Source organism: Fusarium falciforme, chromosome 2 (genome assembly GCF_026873545.1).
Source record: "Fusarium falciforme chromosome 2, complete sequence".
Taxonomy (NCBI): domain Eukaryota; kingdom Fungi; phylum Ascomycota; class Sordariomycetes; order Hypocreales; family Nectriaceae; genus Fusarium; species Fusarium falciforme.
The window spans coordinates 3380248-3407177 of record NC_070545.1 but is presented as its reverse complement, the minus strand read 5'-3'; the positions used below and the strand labels follow the sequence as shown (position 1 = coordinate 3407177).

Here is a 26930-nt window from a genome sequence, read left to right as displayed (position 1 = left end):
TTAATTCATTCACGTCGCTCATGATATCGTAACCCCACGCTTCTAGGTCTCTTGCGTAGACCACCCAAGACGACGTTTGCCCTCCGCCGCCACGGTAGCGACTATTTACCCCCGTCACTACCCTCATCTAGAGAGCGCATTCAATCTACCGCCCATGACCGGACTCCACACTCCATTCCCATTATCTACAAAATGGTGCCGAATCTGGATGGTTAGCTTACATGGCAACGCTGCGTCGAATCAGGAACTTACCCAAAAGTCTGCTTAATGCTCTTGACATAGTACTCGAGCCAGTTGCGCTTGGTCACGTCCTCCTGGCCGATGGGCACTCCCTCCCAGGTAACACGCATGACGGTAACGTGGTCAACGTCGTTCTGGTCAAACTCGATGTGCAGCTTGGAGTGGTGGCCGGCGGGCCACTGGTTGAGACGCCAGCTCTGAGTGATCTTCTTGGGGGACTCGAGTTCGAGGTATTCGCCAGACACGTTGCCATCAAACAGCTCAAATTTTCCGCCGACCTTGGCACCCTCAAAGACCTTGGGAGGAGATCGGGTAAAGGCAGCAATTCGTTGAGGGTCAACAAAGGTCTGGTACAGCTCCTCGGCCGTGGTGCGGAACTCTTCGTTATCGGTCACGGTCGTCGTGTTCACGGTGCCGCTGGTCTTTACAGCCTCGGGGGCCGCAGCGGGCTTGGAGGCAGAGGAGGTCTGGGGGTGGACTTTGGGAGTCGAGAAACCGCTCGAGGGGTTGGAGCCAGGAGCATGCTGGATATCCTTGCCATGCTCGGCGATGAGGGCGCCGGCAAGCTTCTGGAACTCCTGTCGCAGCTGGGGTACAATCTTGGAGCGGACGAGGTCCTTCACGGGCTGCTTCTCCTTGGAGTCGGCAAAGATGTCTACGTCAAACTACGAGGGGCTTAGCGGCTTTATTCTACGGACCACGGAAGACGTAGGAGCAGGGGAGGTTACGTACCACGTACTCGTCTTCTTCCGTGTCATGGGCGACCTCGGGCACAGTAATGGTGCCAGAGACATCGTCCTCACCGGGAGCAGAGCCTGATGGTCAGTAACTTGCAGATCACCAACATGCACGTGTCTTACCAGAATATTGCAGCACCAACTTGACGTCAAAGATGGTAATCACCTTGCCCTTGCGCTGGCTGACATCGACGTCTCCGTCCATGCTCTGCACCTTGTCCACCTTGGCCTTGACGTCGCCATCCTCGGCCTCGACCTTGGACAGGTTCTCGTTAAACCAGTCCTTGGCCCACGCCGACACGTCCTTGTTGACCCAATGCCAGTTGTTGGGGTTGTGCAGAACCATTGTGAAGTCGTCGAGCGCGTTACTATGAAATCTTTCCGGTTAGCTTGGAACAGATTGAGATCGAACAAGCAAGAGAGAAGAATCGCAAAGATCAGAAATGGTCTTGGACCACAGCATGTTGGTCATCAATGAAAGGGAGTACAAGTCGCTCTATGACTGGTGCCAGCTGGTATCTCATCATGAGATGCGAAGCAAAGAAAACAGAAACGTCTGCTATACTTACAATTTGGTAGAAGATGATTCGTGTGGTGATGAAGGAGGAAGAAGAAGAAGAAAGAGGAGGAAAAGTCGAGGTGAAGAGTTGATGGTTAAGAAAGAGTTGGCGGAGAACCCTCTAGAATTTTGCTTGAGCCTTGTGCCCCCACCTTAGCTTGAGTGGGGCTCATTTCCGCGAACCAGCCTCGTTCAGCCTCGACAGGGCAATTCGACTTTTCCATCTTGAATCGGCAAGACCGGAGAGGAGAGTGATGAAAATTTGAGTCGACAGTGGTGATGGTAGCTCCGGGAAGTTGCCAATTGCCAAGACCTTATTGCTCCAGCCTCATTGATGCCCATTGCGGGTTGTCAGCTGGTTCTCGAGTCAAGGAAATTGCTTCGAGAAGATGCAGCTGCTGCTTCAAATACAGCAAGCATGCCGCGATGGAGTCAGTTGCCGAGATGACGCAGATGTATGTGGGAAATGAAGGACGGATCTTAACAATCTGTCTGCCGCTTTTCATGTCAGGGCTACGTGCCGCGGACGCGCAGTTGGTTGGCCACATGTGCATCTAAAGGAGACGCGACAAGCGCCTGACGAGAGACAGTCTTTTCTACTTTGATCTTGAAGTCATGATGCATGGTTCATCATGTCCATGCTAGAGAGGCCAGATATGGTGGCCAGGAGGTGTGAAGACCTTGTCAAGTCATGCTAGGTAGCTATCGACCTATCTGGTGGCCTTGGTACTCACCACCTCAGAGCACGCGGGGAATCGGAAACACAGCGGTCAGCTGCTTCATTCAAGACAATAACAATGCACGAGCCGTCGATCTGCCGCTTTGACCGTTTCGAACCGCTCAGGGCTTGCTGCGGGATACATCACCAACTCGCCAGCCGTTGCATGTCATGGCGAGTCATGGACGCCATGATGGAGTTGGATTGAGGGCCATCAACCACCCTGAAGCTGAGGAGCGGAATTGAAGCTGTTGACCGTCTTTCCACGCCCACAGCTCGCCTTGGCTCCGAGGTAATGGATATCACCTCAACAGAGCAGACGCCGGACTCGGGATACACTAGACATCAGCCCATCAAGTCAAGCCCTGCATGTCCATGTCCATGTCCATGCAAATCGGGGCACCAAGGGCGAACCGCTTCGTCCTGGTCATGGGTCTGGATCAAAGACGTGACAGGCAGAGAGGGACGCCATTAAGCGCCCACACCCACACTCGCCCGCATAGTCAACCGGTCCAACCAATCGAGGCCCTGGGGAAAGTCTATGAATAGAACAGCCGTGGACCTGCGTCTGCCCAATCGATCCTGGGTCCTGTCTTCAGCGGGGTGAGATTCTGGACAGACTGATTCTCGGTGCCGTGAATTGTACTGTACGTGGCATGCTCAAGAAGAGTCCTTGTAGCCTGAGAGTTAGTTACAGGAATGAAGCCGTCCTTGGCTGTAGCAGACATTCCGGGTATACCATGTTGTAGGGATGATAGTGTCTTGGGGCAATTTCATGCGCAACGGTCAGGATGCAGTGAGATTGTCCGCACTTACAACACCGCTGCCCTGCGTAGTTATCTAGCTCGTATCCAACCTCGATGCTTGACTCAAAGGGCCAGTCTCCTGTAGATCTTGTCCACTTGATCCTCCATCAGTCATCACTCCTCGGTTGGACTCTCTTTGTCCCGCTCGGTGACATCCCACCCCAGCTCTCCGTTTCGGTCCCGTTCAGCAAGCCAACAGATCCCAGCACGAGGGATTCGGCAATAACCAAACTACGGAGCACTTATGCATTTCCCTTGCAAGTCTTGGCTCCTCTAACGCCAAAGGGAGGTGTTGCCATCGAACGTCCACACACACTTATCCCGCAGGCAGGCACCTCAGGCCTTGCTTGCCGCAGCGCAGGGGTCAGTTACAGTAGCAGCCATCCATCGCAGAGCCCCTCCTCCCAAAAAGTTCCCAACCTCTCTCTTCTTACATCCATCTCTTTCAATCACACCTTGGTCTCAGTTGTCGAATGCAGCAGAGGACGCGCTATCGTCCTCACCACGGCCCGGTAGATGGATTGGTGAAAGATCTGTTGAATTGACCCCAAACCACCCAGCCGTTGGTCCAGCTCTGCAGGTCGATCAAGTCAAACCACAACCGATTCCCTGTCTCGGCCTCTGAATCGATCTCTCGACTGCCGACTTTGTCGCTTCTCTCACCTGAGCATCGACTCACTTGCACGCGCCCGGGCTCACCAACCGCCACCCCGCGGATCCAGCACCCCACGCAAGCCAGCCAGCTAGCAAAAGCACTGCGCTGATACGCAGTTGTCACAGTCGCCGCCAGGGATCTGGACTGTCGACAGTCGAGTAAAACCATAGTCGCCTGCTCTCCTAGCCTTCATCATGACTTCTCCCGATCCGGCGCGACTCCGTCACGGCCTTCATCCCTTGACCACCACGCTCGGTGTCTTCAACAGCTCCCTGCATTCGCCCATATCCGCAGTGTCCATGAGCTCCAGTCACCTTCAGTCTGCCCAGACGCCCGGCAGTAGCACCATTCAGCCTTACAACCCTCAGGAATGGGGTCCTTCACAAGCTGCCGTCGCCGAGCGTCCAGTTCAATTTGCAGGCGAGGCCCAAGGCAAGTCTGCTGCTCTACTGTCCGTCTTGTCTAACACCATCCAGTTGGACCACTTCCTCCCCCACCATATAGCCCCCCCAGGAGTCAGCAGCAGCGTCCGATGAGTGTATATGATTCCACCCCTGCTTCGACACCGCCGCCGAGGATCAACACCGCAATGCATCGACCTTCTCCCGAACCACAAATAGCCAACCCATCGTTTCCTCCTCCTCCAGGTGGCCGTGGCAACTCGCGCGAACGCCGTTTCGGTATACCCACATTGGCACGGCGAAGAGATGTCGAGCAAGCATCTAGTCCTCCTCAAACACATATGGCTCATAACCACCGACAGAGCATGATAATACAACCTTCCTTTAATCAGCAAAATCCCGAGGCAGCGGCTGGCTTTCCCCACGGTCCACCGGCAGCTCGAAGGGCTGTTTCAGCTGGTGCTATTGAGACGCCGACGTCGGCTCGTTCACGTTCGGCCTCCCAGACAAGATGGGAACCAGGCATGCCTCTCCCGCCACCACCTCCTGGACCTCCTCCGGCATCTGGGAGGTCGCAAAGTGTTCAGAGTATGGATAGAAATGTTGTCCCCATCATATCTCCTCCGACAAGGCGCCGACCCCCAGCCGGCGTGACGAACCTCGGTCCTGTCCCCCCGACACCAGCAGATTGGATTGACAGCGACCAGCCAAATGCGCCAGGCCGGGGACGCTCACCCGCATTGACTGTGAACACATCGGTGAACCCCAATCCGCAGCTAGAATCTGTGGCGTCCTCGTCTAGTCTCATTAGTTTGAACCGGCAAAAAGCAGTGCGCCACGACAAGACGATCCTACAGAGACGAAACGAAAGTCGAAACCGACACAGCACTAGGGGTTCAGTTGATGAGCGGATCCGACCAGAATCTATGGCGGATATCGTGGTACCTAGCTCGAGCGATCTTGCTCGGTCGACACTTAGCAAGTCAACACCTTTGACCGATGCATTTGGGCAAGATTCTCGGGATTCAACACCCAGGGCTCTGGGGTCGGGAAAGCTACCTCAAGTAGAAGCAGAAACCCCCCCGTTCTCCCCTAACGCTGCTAAGCAAGCGCAGTATGCCAGCTCGAAAGCGGTTGCGCCCAAGGCTCTTCCTACTCCGCCTCCTCGATCTGGATCTGCTGCGTCAGTTTCGAGAGTACGGGAATCGTCCCGGCCGCCATCAGCTGGCCGTGCAGTTCCAAAGCACCTAGCTGTAACGCAGACTGCCGACCAGTTTGCGACTGACACAATTGAGCGTTTCCGGGAATTCGCAGCCAAGGAGTCGAGAGCCGCCACAGATGCAGACAGGGTGCGCCTTTTCGCAGACTTTATTGTCAATGAGTCGAGGATCCGACGAGAGCGATATTCGACTGCCATCGGTGCTATGGGCTCGGAGATTTTTGACTTGACCCGAGACTTATTCCGACCTATGGCGACAGAAAGACGACCATCAGGTACTTCGCAAGATGGGTTGACGCCTGGATTTTCTGAGCCGACACGCTCTCGTCGAGGATCTGCCAGCTCTGCTTTTCAGGGGGAGAGCTCTCAGTCAGCCCCTGGCTCAGCCAATATCCCTGTATCCCCAAACGGAAATAACCCGTCTAACGTCAACTGGGCTACCAACTACATGCCCTCTCTATCCCCGATTCTCAGTATGAGCGTGAGCGAAAACTATGAGAACGGCAGCTCTCGAGGACGACCCCCGAGCCGTTGGTGGGAGACAGACTCTCAAGGTAACCCGTCTCACCTCGAACGATCCAAGCGAGAATCCAAGTACATGGGTGTGACAAAGACGCAATGGGTCGAGGAGGATCAACCCCCAGCGGTCTATGAAGACCAAGGCTCGTCGTCTGAATACCCCCCCGAGAAGACGGGTTGGCATGATCAGTCAGAGGCCAGCTTAACCCCACAGCCCAGTGCCTTTTCCACATCAACGTCTAACCTGGGTTCGAGTCCGTGTTCAACGGTCAACCGAGAGCACCTCGATGTTTCCCGCCTTGTCACGATGCCGCCCCCTTATCCGAGGCACCATCCGGCCGTCAACAATAATCATCCTGAACTGACCTCGATCCGAACTGCCGTGCGAGCATTGAGCGAGTTGGATGAAGTGACCAAGACAAAGGAAAAGTTCGAGACTGAGAGTACCCAACGCCGCGAGCAGTTTGCCCAAGCGGCATCTGAGCGCCGCCAGGCTTTGAGGACCAACCTACAGAATGAGATCAACTCTGGCAGTCTGAGCTACGCGGACGCAGCTGTCATCGAATCGGATACGCAAACGGGGGAGATTTCCAAGAAGAAGGAGCTCGAAAAGTCAGAATACGAGCAATTCCAAAACCAGGTGGTGCTACCCCTGAATGAGTTGCTGATGGGGCGCATCTCGCGTGCTACAGAGCTGTTTGATGATCTGGCTCGTCACTTGATTGACAATGGACAAATCGATGCCGACATGCCACAAGAGGAGGGCGATGACAGACCAGAGCTGCTGGAAAAGCTGACCCTGCTCAAATGGATCTTCGAGGCGCGCGAAGGCCTCCATCGAGCCATCTACGATCTGCTTTCCGATCGCAACAGCCGATACTGCGGTGTCGTACTGACTCCTTACCGACTTTCGGGCAATACCGAGAAGCTCAAGTCAGCAGAGGCCTTTTTCGCAGAAGATGCAGCCAAGCGCGAGTATGCATATGCTCATGAGGTTCTGGAAAGGGCACGAGATTTCCGAGGTGTCGTTGAAAAGGCTGTGGAACGTGGGGTCGCACTGCAGCTGTCGGCGTTCTGGGACATTGCACCTCCGCTCTGTGAGCTGCTGGACAACATCCCGGTGGATCTGGAAGGCTTCAATATCCAGATCCCAGCTGCCGAATTTGAAGAGAACCCGTCGTATCACGAGCATCCTATGCAGTACCTGTTCAGTCTGATACTCCACGCCGAGAAGAGCACGTATCAGTTTATCGAATCGCACACGAACCTGCTGTGCCTGCTGCACGAGGTCAAGGAAGCAGTGGTGCATGCCAAGGGCAAGGTGCTGGAGACTCAGACTCAGGATGAAAACGGAAACCCAATTCCAAAGGCGGACCGTGACGCGCGCGCACAGCACATGCGACAGTCAGAAGAACGACGGCTCACTGAGGATCTTAAGGAAAAGGTCCGAGTGGTACAGGACCAGTGGAGGAGTGCACTGGGGGAGAATATCACGCTCGTCAAGGAGCGGCTGGGAGAATGGCTACTGCAGATGGGCGGATGGGACGAGTCGCTTGAAGACGGAGGTGTGGGAGGAGTCTAGAAGTGAAGATAAGATGTTGATACCCCTATGGCCAAAGGCTGAGCATTGGATTCTATTTTGTATATAATTGTTGATCTGATGGCATGGAATGAGATATGATGATGATGTCGGTTCGTGATTGGGTATCCTCTTTCCACTCGTTCTTCGTTCGTACATTGTTCCATACACTTGATCGTACATGGGCTCGGTGCCCGTCTTCCGGTTCATGATTCTTGGAGTTGAAGAGGTTGTGTTTCGGCTAGAGTTCGTCGATGCAGCATGTCCAATCGTGCATTTATCCCAATTGTGTGCGTATATCGATGAATCCTCAATTCGTTTCATCGCAATTACTTTTTGTTGGCGTACTCAATAGGCAGATCCATGCCAACCCTCCGGGCCGTCAATCGCACACGTTCCTCTTCATCCATGCCCATGCCGGGGTTGTATCGCTCCAGGAGAGTGGCATATTGTCGCTGCGAGCGGAGGTAGGCTACAGCTTGAGCAGCAGCATGAGCTCTAGCCTCCTGCGACGTCGGCGATGAAGTAGCAAAAGTGTCGCGGAGGCGGGTGTGTAGCGGGGAGCGGGGAGAGGCGAGGATCGGTCGGGGAGGGAGCTCTCGGAGGATGGACCGGTAGAGGGAGCGGAGGTTGGAGGGTGAGGATGCCATTGCAGCGGGTTTCGATGTGTTGTCAATTACTAGGAGGAGGAGAATTGATGGTGTTGAGTGAGGCTGGGATGGAGTTTGATGATTGAATTGTCGGCCAATCGGATCGTTCCGTGGTGAGGGATGCAGAAATTGTTAGTGCAATGAGATGCCCCTCATCGATATCGGAGGATGGCGGGGTATTGTTGAAGTTGTCAAGAGATGACTGTATTAATTGGATATTGAATTGTAAATATTACAATGCTGTATACTCATTTATTCAAGGATCAACATGTAGTGTAGGTACTGAATCAGCCGTATTTGCAATAAACATGCCACATGCGATTGCGCAATCCAGAACCATCCCGAAACATTCTACCACGTCACGTCAACTCCATCCCACTTGACCCTCGCACATCCACATCCCATCCACATCCCACTGACTCTCGAAAGCCAACCAGCCGACGGCCCGCCGACGACCCGCTAAGACGCCATCCCTCCATCCCGCGCTGCTGCTGCTTCTCGCGAATGTACAGGGTCTCGAACCGTTTAAGACTCTTCCTCTCCCTCCTGGTCGTCATCCTGGCCATCTTACTCTCGCCCTCCATCCTCCCCCGTCTCCGCCTTCTCTCCTCGCACCTCTCCTACAGACCTTTTACTACAATGGCTGCCCCCGCGTACGCTTCCGAGCTTCAGATTGCTCAGCTGGCCGTCCAGCGGGCTACCATCCTCACCAAGAGAGTCTTTCACGAAAAGGCCAAGGGCACCGTCGACAAGAACGACAAGTCCCCCGTCACCATCGGCGACTTTGGCGCCCAGGCCCTCATCATTGCTGCCCTCCGCCACAACTTTCCCGATGACGCTATCGTCGCCGAGGAGGAGGCCGCTCAGCTGCGCGAGGACGCCAACCTGAAGCAGACCATCTGGGATCTCGTCAAGGATACAAAGCTCGATGACGAAGAGGCAGAGGCCAAGCTCGGAGGCCCCATCAAGGACGTCGACGACATGCTCGAGCTCATCGACCGGGGAAACAGCAAGGGAGGTGCTTCTGGTCGCATCTGGGCCATTGACCCCATTGACGGTACCAAGGGTTTCCTCCGTGGTGGACAGTACGCTGTTTGCCTGGGACTCATGGTCGACGGCGACGTCAAGGTTGGCGTCCTCGGCTGCCCTAACCTTCCTGTCGACGACTCTGCTCGTCTGACCAGCGACATTGGCTCCAATGCCACCGACGAGGGTCGCGGTGTTGTCTTCTCTGCCGTTCAGGGCCACGGCGCAAACAGCCGCCCTCTGACCGCCGGTGCTCTTGCGCCCGAAAAGTCCATTTCCATGCGAAGCCTCGATGACCTCTCCAAGGCTACCTTCTGTGAGAGTGTCGAGGCTGGTCACTCGGCGCACGACGACCAGGCCCTCATCTCTCAGAAGCTGGGCATCACTGAGCCCAGCGTCCGCATGGACAGCCAGGCCAAGTACGGTTCCATCGCCCGCGGCGCTGGTGACATTTACCTCCGTCTGCCCGTCAAGGCCACCTACCAAGAAAAGATCTGGGACCACGCCGCCGGCGATCTCATCGTCCGCGAGGCCGGTGGCCAGGTGACAGACATCCACGGCAAGCGTCTCGACTTTGGCGTCGGACGGACTCTGGCCAACAACAAGGGTGTTATTGCCGCCCCGGCTGCTGTGCACGACAAGGTTCTCCAAGTAGTCCAAGAGGTTCTGAGCGCAAAGCAGTAGATGATGAGAGAGCAAGAAAAAAAAGTAGTTTTTGTATATGCCCTAAGATAGTACACGTTGTACACGAGACTAGAATACACACGCCAGCTGCGTCCAACCGGCCACCAAAAGGTTGGCGGCATCCTCTATTTGATCTTCTTTTGCTTCAGCTTGATGGTCTGGTCGTTGATGAAGACGCCCTTGCCCTTGTACGGCTCCGGGGGCCGCCACTTGCGCACCCGCCCGGCAAACGACATGAGAACCTCGCGGTCGATGCCCTCGATGAGGATACGTGTGGGCGCCGGCGTCGTGACCGTGACGCCCTTGGGAATGCCCTCCTCGACCGGGTGCGTGAAGCCCAGCTTGAGGCACAGGAACCGCTGTCCAGGGAACTCCTCCTTGGCTCCGCGCTCCTCGACCGACGCTCGGTAACCGACACCCACGAGACGAAGAATAGCCGTGTGACCCTCCGAGACACCCATGATGTAGTTCTTGAGGTATGCCCACGATGTGCCTGCGCTATCAGTCATGTTCGTCTGAGGGGTTGAATATACATACCCCACATCTCCTTCTGCTGCTTCACATCCGAGTCTTGAACACCGAGCGAAACCATGCGGTTCTCAGTATCCTGCTCAAGAGTAACAAACTCAGGAACCTCGAGGTTCAGCTCTCCTACGCCGAGTCAGCACCCGCAACCTCCAATCCCTCAAGTAAACGCACCCAGCGGTCCCTTGACACTGATGGTCTTCTTAAACACCCGCTTGTACGTTGTCAGGTCCTTGCGCGCAAACGGCTCGCCAACCGTCAGCTCCACGCCGGGAGGAATCGAGAGCGGTGTCCGGCCGAGCTTGGAGGGTCGTTTCGAGGTCGTCGAGAAGAGGGCGGTCGCCCGAGGCGCCATCCTGGGGGTCGTGGCCTGCCATGCCGGTACGAGAAACCCGGGCAGAGTGACGGGGTTGGAGGCAATGGCATGGCCCAATTGCCTCCCCCGGCTGGGAGCAAACATGGCAGCCATTGGTGTCGTAATGGCTGTCGTGTGCTGCGATGCGGTTGTATGAACAAGGTGACCTGCAATGGGCTCAACTTTTTCGCTTAGTCATCTAATCACGTGTCGGCAGAGGTCAGCTTCAATGGGCCTGTACCTGTAAGTCACCTCCAGCATCAAGAACAAGAACTTCAGTCACATCAGGCGCTTAGAGATTGATTCTTAACATGATTGGTACAATGGTACTCTGAATTTATCGGCCAGTACATTAGTACTGCCATTGAGGATATCTTAACCCCTGAATTACAACACTACACCGAAAAGAAGTGCACGCCGGCTATGTCATTGGATCAGTCGGACTGTTTTACTCCTCGCCCTCAGGAAGCTCCTCCTCGTACTCCTCCTCCTCCTCATCAATACCAGCATCCTGGTACTGCTGGTATTCAGAGACGAGATCGTTCATGTTAGACTCAGCCTCAGTGAACTCCATCTCGTCCATACCCTCACCAGTGTACCAGTGAAGGAAAGCCTTGCGTCGGAACATGGCAGTGAACTGCTCGCCGATACGCTTGAAGAGCTCCTGGATGGAGGTGGAGTTTCCGATAAAGGTGGAGGACATGGTAAGGCCACGAGGGGGGATGGCGCAGAGAGCAGTCTGGATGTTGTTGGGGATCCACTCGACGAAGTAGGACGAGTTCTTGTTCTGGACGTTGCGCATCTGGTCCTCGACCTCCTTCATGGCGACACGGCCACGGCTGGAAAATGTTAGCGATTGCTCGGCATGAAGAGAACAAAACTTACAAGATGGCAGAGCAGGTCAAGTAGCGACCGTTGCGGAAGTCAGAAGCAGCCATCATGTTCTTGGGGTCGAACATCTGCTGGGTAAGCTCGGGAACGCTGACAGCGCGGAAAGAGTGGGCGCCGCGGCTGGTCAGGGGAGCGAAGCCGACCATGAAGAAGTGCAGACGAGGGAAGGGAACCATGTTGACGGCGAGCTTTCGGAGGTCAGAGTTCAGCTGACCGGGGAATCGAAGGCAGGTGGTGACGCCGGACATGACGGCGGAGACGAGGTAGTTGAGATCGCCGTACGAGGGGTTGGACAGCTTAAGGGTGCGCATGCAAATATCGTAGAGAGCCTCGTTGTCAATGCAGAAGGTCTCATCGGAGTTCTCGACCAGCTGGTGGACTGAGAGGGTGGCGTTGTAAGGCTCGACGACGGTATCCGAGACCTTGGGAGAGGGAACGACGGAGAAGGTGGCCATCATTCGGTCGGGGAACTCCTCGCGAATCTTGGAGATGAGCAGAGTACCCATACCGGCACCGGTACCACCACCCAGGGAGTGGGTGATCTGGAAGCCCTGAAGGCAGTCGCAGCCCTCGGCCTCGCGGCGGACGACGTCGAGGACCTGGTCGACGAGCTCGGCACCCTCAGTGTAGTGACCCTTGGCCCAGTTGTTGCCAGCACCGGACTGGCCGAAGACGAAGTTGTCGGGACGGAAGAGCTGACCGAAGGGACCAGCACGAACGGCGTCCATGGTACCGGGCTCAAGATCGACGAGGACGGCGCGAGGGACGTACTTGTTACCAGAAGCCTACAGATGTCAGCTAGATTTGGTATAGACTTCGGGCAATATACCTCGTTGAAGTAGACGCTCATGCGCTCGAGCTGGAGCTCCGAGGTGCCGTTGTAAACACCATTGCTGTCGAGGCCATGCTCGCCAGAGATGGTCTGCCAGAAAGCAGCACCAATTTGGTTACCCTGCGGATTATGAGCATCCCGCCAGCGAAATAGGCGTCGCGATACTTACGCACTGACCGGTCTGAAGGTGAACCTATGTGAAAAGTCTCGTTAGTTGGTGATCATGATGAAGCTGCAGCTACCGGGCGTTGAACGAGCTGCCGCCTAGCGGGGTAGAATCAGGGGCACAAGCTCGACGCGGCGGCAACAGCAGCACTGCGGGGAGGACTCACAATTTCACGCATGTTGATGGATGTGGTGGGACGGGGTTGGAGGAGTAAGAAAGAAATGGGCCAAAGACGTCGAGAGCTGAAGGAGCCTTAGCTTCAAGATGGGGGAGAGGAAGTGGGTTGGGAGAGGTAGGACGTGGTGTAGTTTATGGGGAAGGGAATGTTGACTTCTGGAGCGAGGGCGGGAGTCAAAATTGTTCACCGCCACGGTTCCAGGGGGTAAACAGGGGCACGGCGGTTCTTTCCAGGCGATTGGACCACTAACGCTCCTTTGTTGACCTGGCCCTTGGTCCGTGCGCGCGTCAAACTGGCCAGGCGCGCTGCCAACTGGTCATGAGGAGATTCAATACAATGCGGGTTGAAGATGAATTGTGTACTCCGTACTTATGCCACGGATATATATATCTTCAATTCAACTCGGGGATTATGTTTTACAACAGATACACGGCTTGCAGATCCAACGTTCAACCGGCAGCGTCATGTCGGCACCAGCCACATGGGCCGACAGCCCGGGACGTTGATGCCCCACTCTCAACTTGCAATCCCGGGCCACCGTTGACACCGGCCAATCAGCATTTAAGATTCCGAGGTTATTAACAACACGATGATGGGTATTGAGAAGCTGCTAGGATCATAGCAGCGGTATGGTCAGTTGGTTAACTTTACAGATTCAACATCCACATCACAGTCCGGTCCAGAGTTACCAAGGTGGCCAGCATGAACAACCATTTCATACTCTGGCATAGCATCCAGCCTAATGCTGCTTGACAACTCCCGCCGCATTCGCCTGTGCAGAAATCCTCTTCTTGTACTGCTGCACATCTCCGGGGAATTTCTCAACCGTACCTCCATCGCACACCCACAACGACGTGCATACAGTCTGCAGCATCGTCACGTCGTGCGACACCATCAGAACACCACCCTGGAACTCGTTGAGAGCCTCCGCCAGGGCGTCCATGGCTTCGATATCGAGATGGTTAGAAGGCTCGTCCAGCACCAGGATGTGGGGGTTCGTCAGAGCCAGACAAGCAAACGCCACACGCGACTTTTGGCCTCCAGACAACAGAGCCATCTTTTGCAGACCAGTTGTACCAGTGATACCAAAGGCACCCAGTCGGCGTCGGTATTCTTCGTCTGTTCGTCCAGGATAGTTCTTAGCCATGAAGCCCACAGCGCTGTCGTTGAGATCAAGGGCATCGACGTGGTGCTGAGCAAAGAATCCAATTCGGAGGCGGGGGTGTTGCGAAATCAGACCAGACGAAGGGTCAAGCTTGCCAATGAGGAGCTTGAGGATCGTAGTCTTACCAGCACCGTTGGGACCAACGATACCAATTCGAGAGTCCAGCTGCACATCCAGGTCCACATGTCGTAGGAGGATATTGTCCTTGTTGTAGCCAAAGGTAACGTCCGACATTTGCACGATAGGGGGCGACAGCTTCTCCACTTCGGGGAATGTAAACTTGACATTGTACTCGGCCTCGGGGGGTTCGAGGACGGGCATCTTCTCGAGCTTCTTGATACGTGACTGAGCCTCTGATGACTTAGCTGCGTTGTAACGGAACTTGTCGATAAAGGCCTGGAGATGGGCTCGCTGGGCCATTTGGTTCTCGTACTCTCGCTTGGCCACCTTCTTTCGTTCTTCGCGAGTAGCGTAGAAGGAGTCGAAGTTGGCTCCGCGGTAGTAATCGAGTCGCTGCGAGTGCTGATGGATGATGTCGGTGGCAACCTCGTTGAGGAATGCTCTGTCGTGAGAGACGACGAGGACGGTGCTGGGGTAGGTCTGGAGGTAATCTGACAAGAAGGCAATCGAAGGGACATCCAACATGTTGGACGGTTCGTCCAGAAGAAGGAGGTCGGGCTCGCAGAAAAGGGCTCGGGCAAGGGCCAGACGCATTCTCCAACCACCAGAGAACGTCTTGGTAGCAAACTGTTGTCGTTCAGGCGAGAAACCAAGACCAGCGAGGATACTAGCAGCTCGGGACTCGGCCTTGTCTGATTCCATTTCGGCCAGCTTGGCTTGAATGTCGCCGAGCTTGGTATCCTGGGTCTCCTTATCGTGGTCAAGTCTGGCTGCATCGGCAGAGGTATCGGCCAGGGAGGCTCGCTGCTCTTCCAGCTCGGCGAGTCGTACCAAGATTTGCTGCGGTTGTCAGCGATGTCACCTATGAGTGTGCTGAGATACTTACATCTTGCTCCTTGAGGAGAACCTTGCGCCAGACATCTGCATCCAGGACCGCCTGGATAGCCGGGGTATCGTCACCAGTAATCTATCTTGTTAGCAGCCTCCTGATTCAGATAAACGTGGGATCTTACCTCCTGCTCGACGTGCAGGATAGAGATATGTGTCGGAATAGCAACCTCACGTCTCGACAGAGCTCGGAGCAGCGTAGATTTACCAACACCGTTGTGACCAACCAAACCGTATCGGTGACCATAGGCAAGCGTGAGTGTCGTGTCGGTAAGGATGCGGTTTCCACCAATAGACACGTCGATATTGTCGAGCTTGATATCCTTTGTCTTGTTTGCGGAGCTGGAGCCCAGCTGGAGAGGGTTGACAGCCATGTAGAACTCTTCGTAGGACTGGGTAGAGTCGGGTTGCTCGAGCAGCCTAGATGCCTCGTACTCGACAGTCTTGAACGTCTTCTTTTGCTGCTTGGCAGCGATCTTGCGTTCGGCCTTTTCGAGCTTCTTGCGGTCGACCTTGGACTCGACCTTTCTGGCGTTTGCCGACTCGAGATCCACGCCACCAGTGGCCACAGCCAGAGTTGAAGACATGTTGCGCTGCTGGCTCACCTGGATGGTGTGGTCGAGACGCTTGACCGTCGAAGGGCCTCGCCTCTGACCGCCATTGGCCTCGGTGTACTTGTCAACCCATTTCTCAACCAGCTGCTTGATCTTCTCCTCCAGCTCAGCATTAACCTGGCCCGATGCAGACAGGAGAAGCTCGGTGATGGTTATGGCAGCCTCGTTCAGAGGAGACACGCCAGAAGATTCCTCCTCCTCCGAGTAGGTAGTCGAGGCGTGGGTGAGATATCCCACAGAGTACTCGGACACGACTGGGTCGATGTTGGGCAGCACGGCTCTGATATCAGCTTCCATGGTCGTTGCTGAAGTAATGACAATTCGGCAGTCGATACCCGAAACTCTAGCTTTATTCAATACGCAGTAGCTGTTGCGTCACTGCTGTCAGGTTTCGTATCTCGTTCGATAGTAAAGCTGCCCCGCCAAAGACTGAGGCGTCGTTGAAATTTGTGGTGACATCGGAGCACGGAGGTTTAATGCCCGATGGTGGTGTAGGGTAAGCCTTCCAACTTGCATGCTCACGACGAGAATTGATGCTTCATCCAGCAACACCTCCAGATCGAATTATTAACCCTGATCTATTTCTGGATCGTCCAAGACAAGTCCTAGTACTTACGCGTCAGATGCTACCATCAATTACTCTGTCCCTTGCTTGCATCCCTACCCTATCACCCTCACATATTGATCCCTCGCTTCAGTTGGACAATCAGATATCAGCATCTGCAGTTTCTCCACAGCCTTCAATCTCCTCCTGCAGTAGTCAAGCCCGTCATGACAGCCTCATCGAATCTCGCTGGGCGCTGGTGGGTTGCGGGTCAGCAATGGCCAGACATCCAAATCAGAGGCGATGGATGGGATACGAGCCAACTGGCGGTGAGGAGCCTCCCCCTCCAGCTCCAACCCAGGATAATGCTGTCGAGCTGTTTGGTGGGAACCAGATCCTGATCCTGTTCCCAGCCAAATTAACGGGCATGCATACATCACCCGATTCCGTCTCTCGTGACATCTAGGTCGTCAATAGCGCCCGATTCTGGCATGCGAGCTTAAGGCCAAGGTGCTGGCTGCTCAGGTTCACATCGCATCGCAGTCTTGTCCAACTCTGTACCACGTTGGACCCGGTACTTGAGGCGACAGTGACAGGGTCACCCTGGGAGCATGCAGGAGCATTTCGGATCGCTTATCAAAAATCATGTTGGTTATTGAGCCATTGGACAACGGCTCAGCAATGACGGGATGCCACGAATTCCAATCTACGCCGCATTCAGCAGCTCTTCAGCTCGAATCTCGTGCGCCAATCGCACCCCGGAAAACTCTAAAATAGTCCGCCGAGATTGTGCGATGGATGTGTGTTGTGGACGATCGCGACCGCGACGCGTCGACCTCGGTTTCGGTCGACGGATGTTTTTGTTGTTGCATTTGTGGCCATTGGTTCAATCTTGTGCCGACCGAGCTATCATGTTGCTTGTCTTGCGTACAGGTTCTGCACAACATTGCATTGGAGATCCGCTCGATATCCTTGTGCATTACGGGAGATCGATGCAAGGACTTTCTGCACGCCATTACGTACTGTACCGTACATTACGTGCCGACTCAAGCAAAGAATAAGTCAAAGGACTCTTTCTTTCTTTGTTGTGTTTTTCCTGGGAGATTGCGGCTCTTGAGGCTCCATCAAGATTTTGCAGTTCCGCATTCCCCCCCCCACCACACACAACACCAAGGGGCCGAGACCACGGACGTTTTTTGTCTCACTTGGTGAAGCACGACTGCCCTGGTCTGCCATCCATCATCTGGACGCCGGCACTCGTGGCCGCCCGAGCTACACACGGCGCCGTCGCAAGCGATGGTCGATTTAACGTCATGTCCATCTGAGCTCGGCGCTGCCTCCACTTGGTGTGGGATAGCTCCAAACCGCCGACGAAGCGTGGACCGAGAACGGAGAAGCCCATGTCAGTCAGTATGGAGCTCTTTTTGCTGATGAGATCTCGCTTTGAATTTCATGTGGACCTTTTCAGGACCGGTCGCTTGAACAAATGCCTGAACAGCTGATGCTGATTGATGTATCAGATTTCGAGGTAATGATCATTGTTATAGTATTATCATTATACTCGGCTCCTCGACTACAATGCCAATGGACCCAATGTCTCATCCCAACCCAAATACCCAACTCCAACTTACCAGGATGTCAATTGAAAACTCGCTGGACAGGCCCCAGCCCGCAGCAATAGTCCGCCTCCGGATCTGAGCCTGCATGTTCCAGGCCCGTGGACAGATGCGCGCCTCGTTCGTCATGCGCCTCTGTGCTCGCATCGTCGGTAGCCGCATGAGACAGAGGACGGGATAACAAGAAGAAACCACAGACATGCAACCAACATGTCGTCGATCGTGACGAGTCGGATTTTTTGCGGGGAAGCACACATTCCTCGATGCCTCAGCAGAATGCCATGAGCCTCAAATTAGGACCCTAGCCAGCCACCGTGGAGAGGGATTTGTTTGCCGATCGGCCTGGTGGTCAAACCCGGCCGTGTGGAATCGACAAGCATCCCATGGCACTTGGGTTTAGGCCCATCACAAGACAAGCAACTCAGGCATTGCGTCAGCCTGGATCGTGAGCACTAGGAGTGAGCTAGCCATGAGCACTTGGCACGTCTATCGGTTCTCATAGCCGCCGTTGAGGAGGCCTTGTGGAAATTGGACTGGTCGGCGTCAACATCATTCAGTGAGAGCCGAGCTTACGATACAGTCCTCGGTGCATGGCCAGATCAAGACATGATCGGTGGGTTTCGGATGACTCCAGTGGCAAGATTACTGGTTCGCATGCTGGGGCTGAATTGTTTTTTCGTCTCCTCCTCCCTGGGATAGATTCATATGCGTCTACGATGCATCAGACTCTGCATGGACCAAGGGATGACCCAGCACGGACGCCCCGTGGGATGGAGAAGAAGGATTTCCCATGGCTGCCTTGTTTCAGGTACGAGTGGTCTTTTTGACGACATGTTTCCATGGCTTCCGCAGGTACACACATGTACTGTACCGTTCGTGAGCACTAGGCTTCGAGCATCGACAGAGTTTGTGAGCCAGCCTTATCTTGGCCACGACCTGACTCTACTGCAACCGGGATGTGGGTTCCCTGCTCCCGTCCTAGGCGGCGGGCCTCTGCCTCAACACGAGGAGGATCGCCTGTGGCTTATGGACTTGGTGCGCGCTGCAAATTTCCATCTGGAACATCTGAATGGTGCCCGCCTTGAAAGGGAAGATGCTCGAGATGCCTCGCCCCACTGGGATGCGCAAGCGCCTCGTCGGATCTTGATCGAAAGCTCGTCGAAAACATTCCGATACCCATGACTCTCGGGGAGGGGTTGCCAATGGACGTTTCATGGAACCCCTCAGCAATGCGGGCAGGGGCGGGAGACTGCTTTGCCTTGCTTTGCCTTGCCTTGCGTTGCTTCGCCCCGACTAGGGCATCTCGTGTTGATGATGTTGTTGTTATTGTTTACTGGACGGCAATGAAACAGGCAAATGGGGGGCCTCAACAACTGACAGCGTCCAATGCCATTGTCTGCGAGACGAGCCAGCATTGAGCATCTGCAAGGGCGCTGCGACACGTGCGCCCCGTTCTGGAAATGAAAGAGACGTCTCGTCTCACTCAAGGCAAGGCAATAAACTCTACCACATCAATATGTAGTGGTGGTATAGGTCGGGGTGGACCAAGCACCAGGAGCAAATATCGAGCCAAGCCGATTGTCTCTCAAAGGGGACATAGACTACGGAGCAGAGCCTGGTAGAGCCTACCAAAAACTTTACGTCGTAAAACACGAACCTCTTCGGGACATGGCAGGTTCGTCAACATACAACCATGCCTCCTCTTGGGTCGGGCCGTGACCCCCGAAGCAGCTACCAAAGATTATTCAGAGACATGACGGCCGCATCTTTGGGCTCTGTTGACGTCTCTCGAGTCAAATGCAATGATGGCACATGATGCAATCATGAAGCTTTTCAGAACAATACAACACACTCTCTCGGACCCTGCCCTGCGCCACTCGCTTGAGCTGGGCCCTTGAGGTTGCCATTGGAACTCTCAGCGTCGTGGCCGGTAGCACATGATATCTGCATCTGCTCTCCAGGCTGACAGTTGAGGAGGACAAGCAGGATATGGAGGACAGAGAGGCGACTTGCCTCCGGTCGTCTTGCTCATGCTCGCGTCGGAATTCCAGTCTCGTTGTTGTTGGCCGGTTCCCCGGCGGCCATTTTCCTGAGCGGGGCGCGCTATGGGACCGTCATGCATGAAGAACCAAGGAGGAAGTGTGGAGTAGGACCAAGCAAGCTGAAGCACGGGTATCCAAAGGTAGGCAAGTACTTGTATCTTGGTGTGTTGACGTTCGCTCGTGAGGGAGTCGGACGGATGGCCAAGTGCAGAAACGGGATGGTACTGTTGACGAACTGCTTGGAAGCAGGCACGCGAACCCTCCCTCCCGGCGTACATGTACCGCTCAGGCTGGGCCATCGAGATGGTGTTGGACAGACAGATCTCAGGCGGTGCGTACCAGTGCAATTCAGATGCAAGATGTAAAGTCAATGGGAGCACAACCCCTTTTTAGCAGTCGTATAAAAGCCCTGCTTACTCTGCAGCTCGCGAATTGATACCTGATGGAGGTAGTATTATTCTGACTTGGAGATTCACAATCACTCAGTCTTGTTGATAAACAGGCCGCTCCTTGGCCTCCGGAACGGGCCCGTTGTGCGACCGCGGCGTGCATGTACACGTTGTATGATGCAGATGGAGATTTAGACCATGATTGCATCCCATGACACCCAACAAGCTCTGATGGCGAGATCGCCCAGGCGGCATACCTGTGACAACATGTTGGTGATGCAGACGGCACGGGCAGTTCGAGGCAAACTCGCCCCGTTGGGCAAGCAACCGACAGGGTCTCCGTTATTATGTTTCTCGGTCTCTGAGTCTACGGTAGGGATCTCATGCTTGCCTCTGGCAGCCCGTCCCCGGAGGGACTCCATCCCGTTGTGACCCCCGTCGTCGTCACCTCCGGGGGCCGGGGGAACAGGACGAAATGGGAGAGAGGGCAAGGAGCCTGCCCTGGCATGATCTCCTCTGATCTCGGTCGTCGAATGAGCAGGCCAGGCTCTGCTCACCTCAAACAGACAGGCAAGAGCGCACCATGCCACCCGCTCTTCTGCTGCAGAAATGCCGCTGTAAGAGATGCGACCCCCGGAGAGCCAAGGAGGGACGTTCCCCCCCGGGTGAAGCAACGCAACCAACCCGCCCGGAGGTTCCATGACCAGGGACGACAAGGGTGCTTTCCACTGCAGACTGGAGCTCTGATCGAGAGAGGGACGGACCAGAATAGCAGTCTTCCTTGGAACGGCAAATGATGGTGGTCAACCCGCGCGCGCGCTAACATGCGTATGTAATGACCTGAGACGAAGAGTTTGATGGCCTCCATCCGTCGAATGGATCATATGGAACCCCTAATAGCAGAGACTGGAGAGTAATATACTGCACAATTTTTAATTCACAGCCTATCGACATTGTAATTCACCCGCTGTGCGCAATTCACTACTGCAAGTAATGCTTATCCATGGGTGCCATGGACGTCTCCTCTCCACTCAATTCAGCTCCCCCAATCTCTCCTGCTGCTCAGCGCCTGAGACGCCCCCCCAGCTCATCCGACGCCAATCACCCCCGGGCAGTGTCTGTACCTGCCCGATGTGCTCACCATGTTAGTGGACGTCTCGGTCTCTGGCGCCGCGCCGCAGCCCGCCGGCAGCCCACAGGTCTGCAAGTCGCCAGGTACTGCACAGCAGAGTGCCTGGGCGCCCAGTGAGGTGGGCTCTATAGGGGCCCTGAGGCCCGCACCGGCGCTAGACGTTCAGTGGCTCCGCCCGCTAATAAGGGACACACTCTGGGCGCGGGCGGGCAGGCAGGACCTGGCCTGGGTGCCCTGGCCGGTGCTCATCCATCCCTGCAGAGGCGATCCGTCCTCGCCCAAATCTCACTTGCAATCTCCAGCTTGCAGGGCTCGCCAGAGAAGCAGGTTCCTGTTTGGTTCCAGCGGCTGACCTTTTCTCTCTACTGGCTGCCCGGTCTCCTGCAGTTCCTCCTGCTTTATTTTCTTTTCTCTGCCGCTGCCGCTGCTGTGCTGATTGATGAGCTGGTAGGCAACTGGGATTCTGCCACTGTCCGTCACCGAAAGGGTCCCAGGGGGAAAAAAGCCAGGGCAAGCCCGAGGAGCTGAGAAAAGGGACCAGAAAAAAAACCTCCAAGAAGGAAAACAACGTCTTTCCATCCTCGCCCTTCACCCCCTCCCCTTCCTCACTCTCTTCCAACGGCGTTCCCGTAGTGGCGGCTTCAGATCTCCAGCTCCATCACGCGGCTGCTTCACCTCGAGCCGGCGCGTCCTCCAGTCTCCCCACCGCGGCCGCAGCTTCCAGCTCTCGCCAGCCCGCTCGCTCCATCCCGAACCTTGGAAGCGAATCCTCAGCTCAGCTCACTCACTCACTCTGAAGAGTTTCGCTCGTTCACTCATCTCCGTTATCCTTTCCCACCGACATAGCGACCGACGCTCACCGGGGAACCGACGATTGTTTGCTGTTTGTCCCGGCCTAGTCCCGTCCTCTCACTCGGACGTCCGTCCAGCGCTGGTGGGTTGCATTGTTACAACGGCACCTCAGATTCTCCCCGAGAGAAGGAAGCTTTGGACGACTCTCGATTCTTCAGGTCCATGGCTTGAGACGATGCGCATCCCGTCCGTATTCAGCACCGCCATCCTCCTCTAGAATGCTAGCCGCTGCATTCTCTCTCTCGCTAGAGTAGGGCTTCCGCTTCCTCGTCCTCGAGCAACCATGCAGGCCGTTCCAAGTGTAAGTTTGCTGCTAACCTTGTCCCCCGCAAATCCAACCCACTGCGCCGACTTCATCATCACAGTCATCACATGGCTAATAGACTTTGGCCTATCCCACCCACATCCTACATTGCCTCTGATCACCCACAAACCCTCTTCGCCGTGGCTTGCCCACCGTATTTCCTGTTGCAGCAGTCATTGACCGTCTTTGTCTTCAGCTTGTTGGAACAGGCACTGCCATCGCTGCAGCGGCCAGTGGTTTGGTGTTCGGCCAGCCCACCACCGAACCCAACTCCTCGACTCGACCTGCCTCCCATTCCAGACGAGTGTCTACAGACCGCGGCTCTCACTCTCGGCCCCCAGCTGCCAACTTTGCTTCATCACGGCCCGCAACGAGCTCCGTCGCGACGTCTGCACACGGCTCGCACTATCACACCCTCCCACGCCCGTCCACCGCCTCGAGACCTCCCCTTTCCCGTTACCAGCGACCTCCCATGCCCCAGACCCAGTCGACTCCTCCCAAGGTCAGCAGCAGGAAGTCGTCGTTTGTGAGGCAGCCCGACTCGCCCGCCATCATCACCGAGTCTCGAGACTCAATCTCGTCCAATGGATCTTGGATAAGGCGCCTCTCCATCCGTCCACTGTCTCGTCACGAGAGCTTGAGATCCAGCGCCGGCCAGGACACTCCCTCCATCTTCTCACACGGCTCAGCAGCTCCGATCCTCAGAGGCCCAACAACACCAACTCTCCCCCCGAACAAGCTCGTCAAGCGATCCACGTCGAGCCGCAACGACTCGGACCCACCGCGACGACGTTCGAAATCCCACCTGCCGACTCTCCCAGTTCTCCGACGACCTGCAACGAGCCATCAGCGGTCAGCGACTCTGCAGCAGTTCCGTCCTGATTCACCTACAATTAATACCCCGACATCTAACAATTTCTCATTCGACGATCATCGGCCCCACGAGTTCCTCACTCCGCCGGCGATTGACCCCCCGTCAAGATCAGCATCTGCAAGACGTGGATGGGCATCATTTTTTCATTCTAGGACATCAAGCATCGGCCGCGCAGGCTCGGGCCGGTTCGGTGAGCTGAGCCCGCATGCTCGAGCACCTGCTAAGCGCATCTGCATCGACGACGAGCGAAGCAGGGTCCATCTGGTGAAACCGAGAATGGTTTCAGCGACATCAGCCCCAAGAGGACTGCTGCCCGCCGCTCACATTCAGGAAGAAGCCCGCCCGGTTCCGGCGCTGGTGGAATCAACACCGTCCCCCGAGGGCACGCCCTCTCGAGTGCCCCGAAAATCCGTCTCGATGCCATTCGCTTCTGCAGGTACGTGGGCGGTCAAGTCAGGGAGTATTCGGCGGCCAAAACGTGGCGCAGAACCCAGGATCGGAAATAAGCGACATGTGTCGGAACCGGTCACTGGCGCGCAGGCTGGCGCCGAGGCTCGAGCCAATCCGCCGCTGGAATTGACCCTCCCCCCGTCATCACCATCGCCGGGCCGGCAGGGATTGTCCCATGGTTCAGCTGCTGTTGCGCAGTTGCGAACGCGTAAAAGGAACTCGTCGTCGCCCGTCCCCCCGCTTTCAAGGCTTGCAAGTTTCCATGTGGATGCGTCGCGGTTAGGGTCTTCTGGCGGGGTCTCCAACCACACCCGGCCTAACCAGCCCTCTGGAAGTTCTGTCAGCTCCACTGCGATGTCACAACTTAGGGCACCGCAGCACGACAGGACCTCTACCATGGAGAGTTCTGAGGATACCAGGGATTGTACCTCTGGCGACGACGATGACACCGACTTCAAGAGTGACACCATGTTTGACTCGCTGCGCACCGTCGGATCTGGTCGCGCCCGAGCCGTGGAGACTCCGCTGGAGTCCATGTACGACGAATCACCACCAAGCACAGCCAACGGCAATGGAAAGACCAAGCGCCTGTCCATCCATGAGATGCTCGGCCGGACCTGGGATGAGGATGACAAGATCATGGAGGAGGACGAGAACGTCACGCCTGTCCGCACCGTCAACCGGGACGCTAACCGCCGGGAGTCACCGCGCTTCAGGATCGACTCGTCCCCTCGCAACGTATCAATCTCTGCAACCAAGGAGTACAGCAGGCTGTCCTTGGACGACGACTTTGACGACGATTGGGCGAGGGATGACGAACTTCCATGCAATCCCCTGTCGCCTCCCTCCAAAGGGAGCTCGTTGAATTCCAGGGGCATCAACCCCAACGTGCGTCTCGCCCTCGCCAACATTAGTGGTAATGGACTCCCCGATCACGATCACAATGAACGTCCTCTCAGCACCCTCTTTGACTGGAGCGAACCCCCGACTCACGACAAGTTTGACTCTGGACGGTCGCCCCGGCCCAAGACGGCCTATGCTAAGCAGGAGATGGACTCTAGAGGTGGACGGTCAGCCATCCGCAAAGGTCCCACGCCGACACATGTGCGAAGCCAGAGTGTCCCCGTGGTGCACGACTCCCCTGATGACTCCAAGTCGGCTTCAAAATATGGCACATGGGGCATGGGGACAAAGACTGCCAGCGAGGACTGGGACGACGACTTTGAGTTTGGTGGCAGCAGTCTGGGTAGCAACGACAAAGATGACAAGGTGTTTGCAGTTCCAGAGTCGATCCGCGCGACGCAACCGAGTGTCAAAGCCCACTCGGGACACATTCGCGAGTTTTCCCTTCTCGTCAACGACTTGAAGCGTCTCTGCCGCCACGGGCGAGACATGGATATTCTCGATGGACCACAGAGCCACCTGTGGGAGGAGGCTGATGGTATCATTGCCCTGGCATCTCCCGATGAAGAGTCGCTGGATGAGGATGATGACCAAAAGTCGACGTCGTCGATCAACTTTGACGCATTCGATATCGATGAACGCTTTGGTGATGAAGGATTCGACGCACACTCGATGGACCGGCTCGACGCTGCGTTTGACGGCCACGAGCCCGCAATGTCAAAGACTGCTGTTGTACGAGAACGCCATTCTCCCCGCCGCCGATCCGTCTTTTCCCCCGAGGACGACATCTTTGGCAACTGGCCACTGACAGACAACCATCAGCCGAGTCGACCGAGCCGTCCCCGGACACCCGAGAACCGGCACAGCAAAGCCCATGACGTATCCGGAGTGGTCCGTTCAGTCATTGGGGCTATGCAGCATCGCGTATCCGACCAAGCGCCCAACGATGGCAAGGTGCACTTTGACACAAATAGCCTCAAGGCTCTGGTCAAGAGGGCTGGTGATTTGCGAGACTCCCTGTCCGATATTATTCGACGAGCCGATCAGATCACGCAGAGTCCAGTGAAAACCCCTCGACACGAGCGTCACGACTCTAGCCCAGCCTTTACTCGAGTATTCGACGACCCCAACGCAAGCCCACAACGAAGAGGCATCCGAAGCCGCGGCAACAACTCACTGATGGAGGTGTCACCGGAAAACTCGCCCTCATCCGGGCTGCCACAGCGGATGCAAATGATGACTGTCAACTAGTCGTCTCCTGCTCACTAGAGCGTGTACAAAATAATTATGGAATTCTTTGCATAGCGACGGCCTCGGATCAGGGTACGATGCGTTAGGACAGCCAACCCGACATAGCACGACTCGATCCTCTGGATACTCGCCATGATGCCCCCTGGCAGCCACTGGTCACGATCCATGAACTCCCTCGATGGACTCACCGACGGCATGAGCAACGAAGGCTCTTAATGACTTTCACAAGTAATAAGGTAGACGGAACAAGAAGGCTGCGGCGGTGATGCCGTACTCGTTCGCGCGAGCATGACTTGACTTGTGAGGGGTTGTCAGTTTATTTACGAATTTTCTTGCGTTGTCCCTTTGTGTTTATGAGGAAACGTAACGTTTTCTTTTGTTTTCTTTTTCACTTCGTGGCCTCAGGGCCCTTAATGCTTTGACGATTACTCTGGAGGGAAAAAAAGAGGAAATTTGGCGGGCGTCTCGATCGAGAGGATCACGTCTCTCCCTCGACAAGCAAGACGCGCGCCGTTGGGTGCGAAGCAAAGGAGGGGAAGGGAAGGGAAATACCAGGCTGAATATACATGGACGAACAGCGACAAAGAAGAACAAAAAGAAAGGGGATTGGTCCTTTGGGATACATACAGGTTCGGACGGAAAAGGGCGCGGGAGAAAGGAAGAGGGCGGTTTTGTTTTGACGTCGCATCAGGGCTATCCCATCTGATAGCCTACACTGCCCTGTTCTGTTATGATTGCATGGATAGAGGTTTATAACGGCCATGACGATTTATTCGAGTTCCTGATGCCCTCGTGGGCTTTGCGTGTACGGTAACTGTATAATACTGCTTAAGTCTAGTCGAGCATGATGGCCGTCCTTGACCTGATGCACAACTCGACGTCCGGCACATCTATATGATGGGTAACACCACGGACCGAGCTGTAGTTCGGAAACGTGGCGATTCTGTTCCTGGGCCAGTCTGACGCCTCCTCGAAAGGGCGGAACTCGACAGTATCTAACGACGTTGAGGCCCGCCCTTGACGCCCTTTTCGTCTGCAATCTCTGA

The 26930-nt window shown here is 55.5% G+C and overlaps 8 protein-coding genes across 8 annotated transcripts; 3 read left to right on the top strand and 5 right to left on the bottom strand.

Annotated features, from left to right (window-relative positions):
* Positions 1-185: 185 nt before the first annotated feature.
* NCS54_00298400 (Aha1-N domain-containing protein) lies at positions 186-1323 on the bottom strand (the record flags this gene model as incomplete). Its single annotated transcript, XM_053148571.1, has 4 exons — positions 186-204; positions 253-905; positions 973-1055; positions 1101-1323. The coding sequence occupies 4 exons, from the start codon at positions 1321-1323 to the stop codon at positions 186-188; spliced, it is 978 nt and encodes a 325-aa protein (XP_053004546.1).
* Positions 1324-3909: 2586 nt separating this feature from the next.
* NCS54_00298300 (Hypothetical protein) lies at positions 3910-7436 on the top strand (the record flags this gene model as incomplete). The annotated part of the gene is made up of 2 exons (XM_053148570.1): positions 3910-4147; positions 4192-7436. 2 exons carry the CDS (start codon positions 3910-3912, stop codon positions 7434-7436), a joined length of 3483 nt encoding a protein of 1160 aa, XP_053004545.1.
* A 326-nt stretch (positions 7437-7762) lies between these two features.
* On the bottom strand, positions 7763-8083 carry NCS54_00298200 (Hypothetical protein; the record flags this gene model as incomplete). Its single annotated transcript, XM_053148569.1, has 1 exon — positions 7763-8083. One exon carries the CDS (start codon positions 8081-8083, stop codon positions 7763-7765), a length of 321 nt encoding a protein of 106 aa, XP_053004544.1.
* A 417-nt stretch (positions 8084-8500) lies between these two features.
* On the top strand, positions 8501-9793 carry NCS54_00298100 (3'(2'),5'-bisphosphate nucleotidase; the record flags this gene model as incomplete). Its single annotated transcript, XM_053148568.1, has 1 exon — positions 8501-9793. Exon 1 carries the CDS (start codon positions 8588-8590, stop codon positions 9791-9793), a length of 1206 nt encoding a protein of 401 aa, XP_053004543.1. The 5' UTR covers positions 8501-8587.
* Positions 9794-9918: 125 nt separating this feature from the next.
* Positions 9919-10811, bottom strand: NCS54_00298000 (Hypothetical protein; the record flags this gene model as incomplete). The annotated part of the gene is made up of 3 exons (XM_053148567.1): positions 10493-10811; positions 10331-10444; positions 9919-10286 (listed from the first exon to the last, which is right to left on the bottom strand). Exons 1-3 carry the CDS (start codon positions 10785-10787, stop codon positions 9919-9921), a joined length of 777 nt encoding a protein of 258 aa, XP_053004542.1. The 5' UTR covers positions 10788-10811.
* Positions 10812-11121: 310 nt separating this feature from the next.
* Positions 11122-12740, bottom strand: NCS54_00297900 (beta-tubulin; the record flags this gene model as incomplete). Its single annotated transcript, XM_053148566.1, has 5 exons — positions 11122-11512; positions 11559-12349; positions 12394-12516; positions 12566-12589; positions 12729-12740. The coding sequence occupies 5 exons, from the start codon at positions 12738-12740 to the stop codon at positions 11122-11124; spliced, it is 1341 nt and encodes a 446-aa protein (XP_053004541.1).
* Positions 12741-13479: 739 nt separating this feature from the next.
* Positions 13480-15824, bottom strand: NCS54_00297800 (Putative ABC transporter ATP-binding protein; the record flags this gene model as incomplete). The annotated part of the gene is made up of 3 exons (XM_053148565.1): positions 13480-14865; positions 14912-14992; positions 15039-15824. 3 exons carry the CDS (start codon positions 15822-15824, stop codon positions 13480-13482), a joined length of 2253 nt encoding a protein of 750 aa, XP_053004540.1.
* A 6561-nt stretch (positions 15825-22385) lies between these two features.
* On the top strand, positions 22386-25884 carry NCS54_00297700 (Hypothetical protein; the record flags this gene model as incomplete). The annotated part of the gene is made up of 2 exons (XM_053148564.1): positions 22386-22403; positions 22603-25884. 2 exons carry the CDS (start codon positions 22386-22388, stop codon positions 25882-25884), a joined length of 3300 nt encoding a protein of 1099 aa, XP_053004539.1.
* Between the last annotated feature and the right edge of the window lie 1046 nt (positions 25885-26930).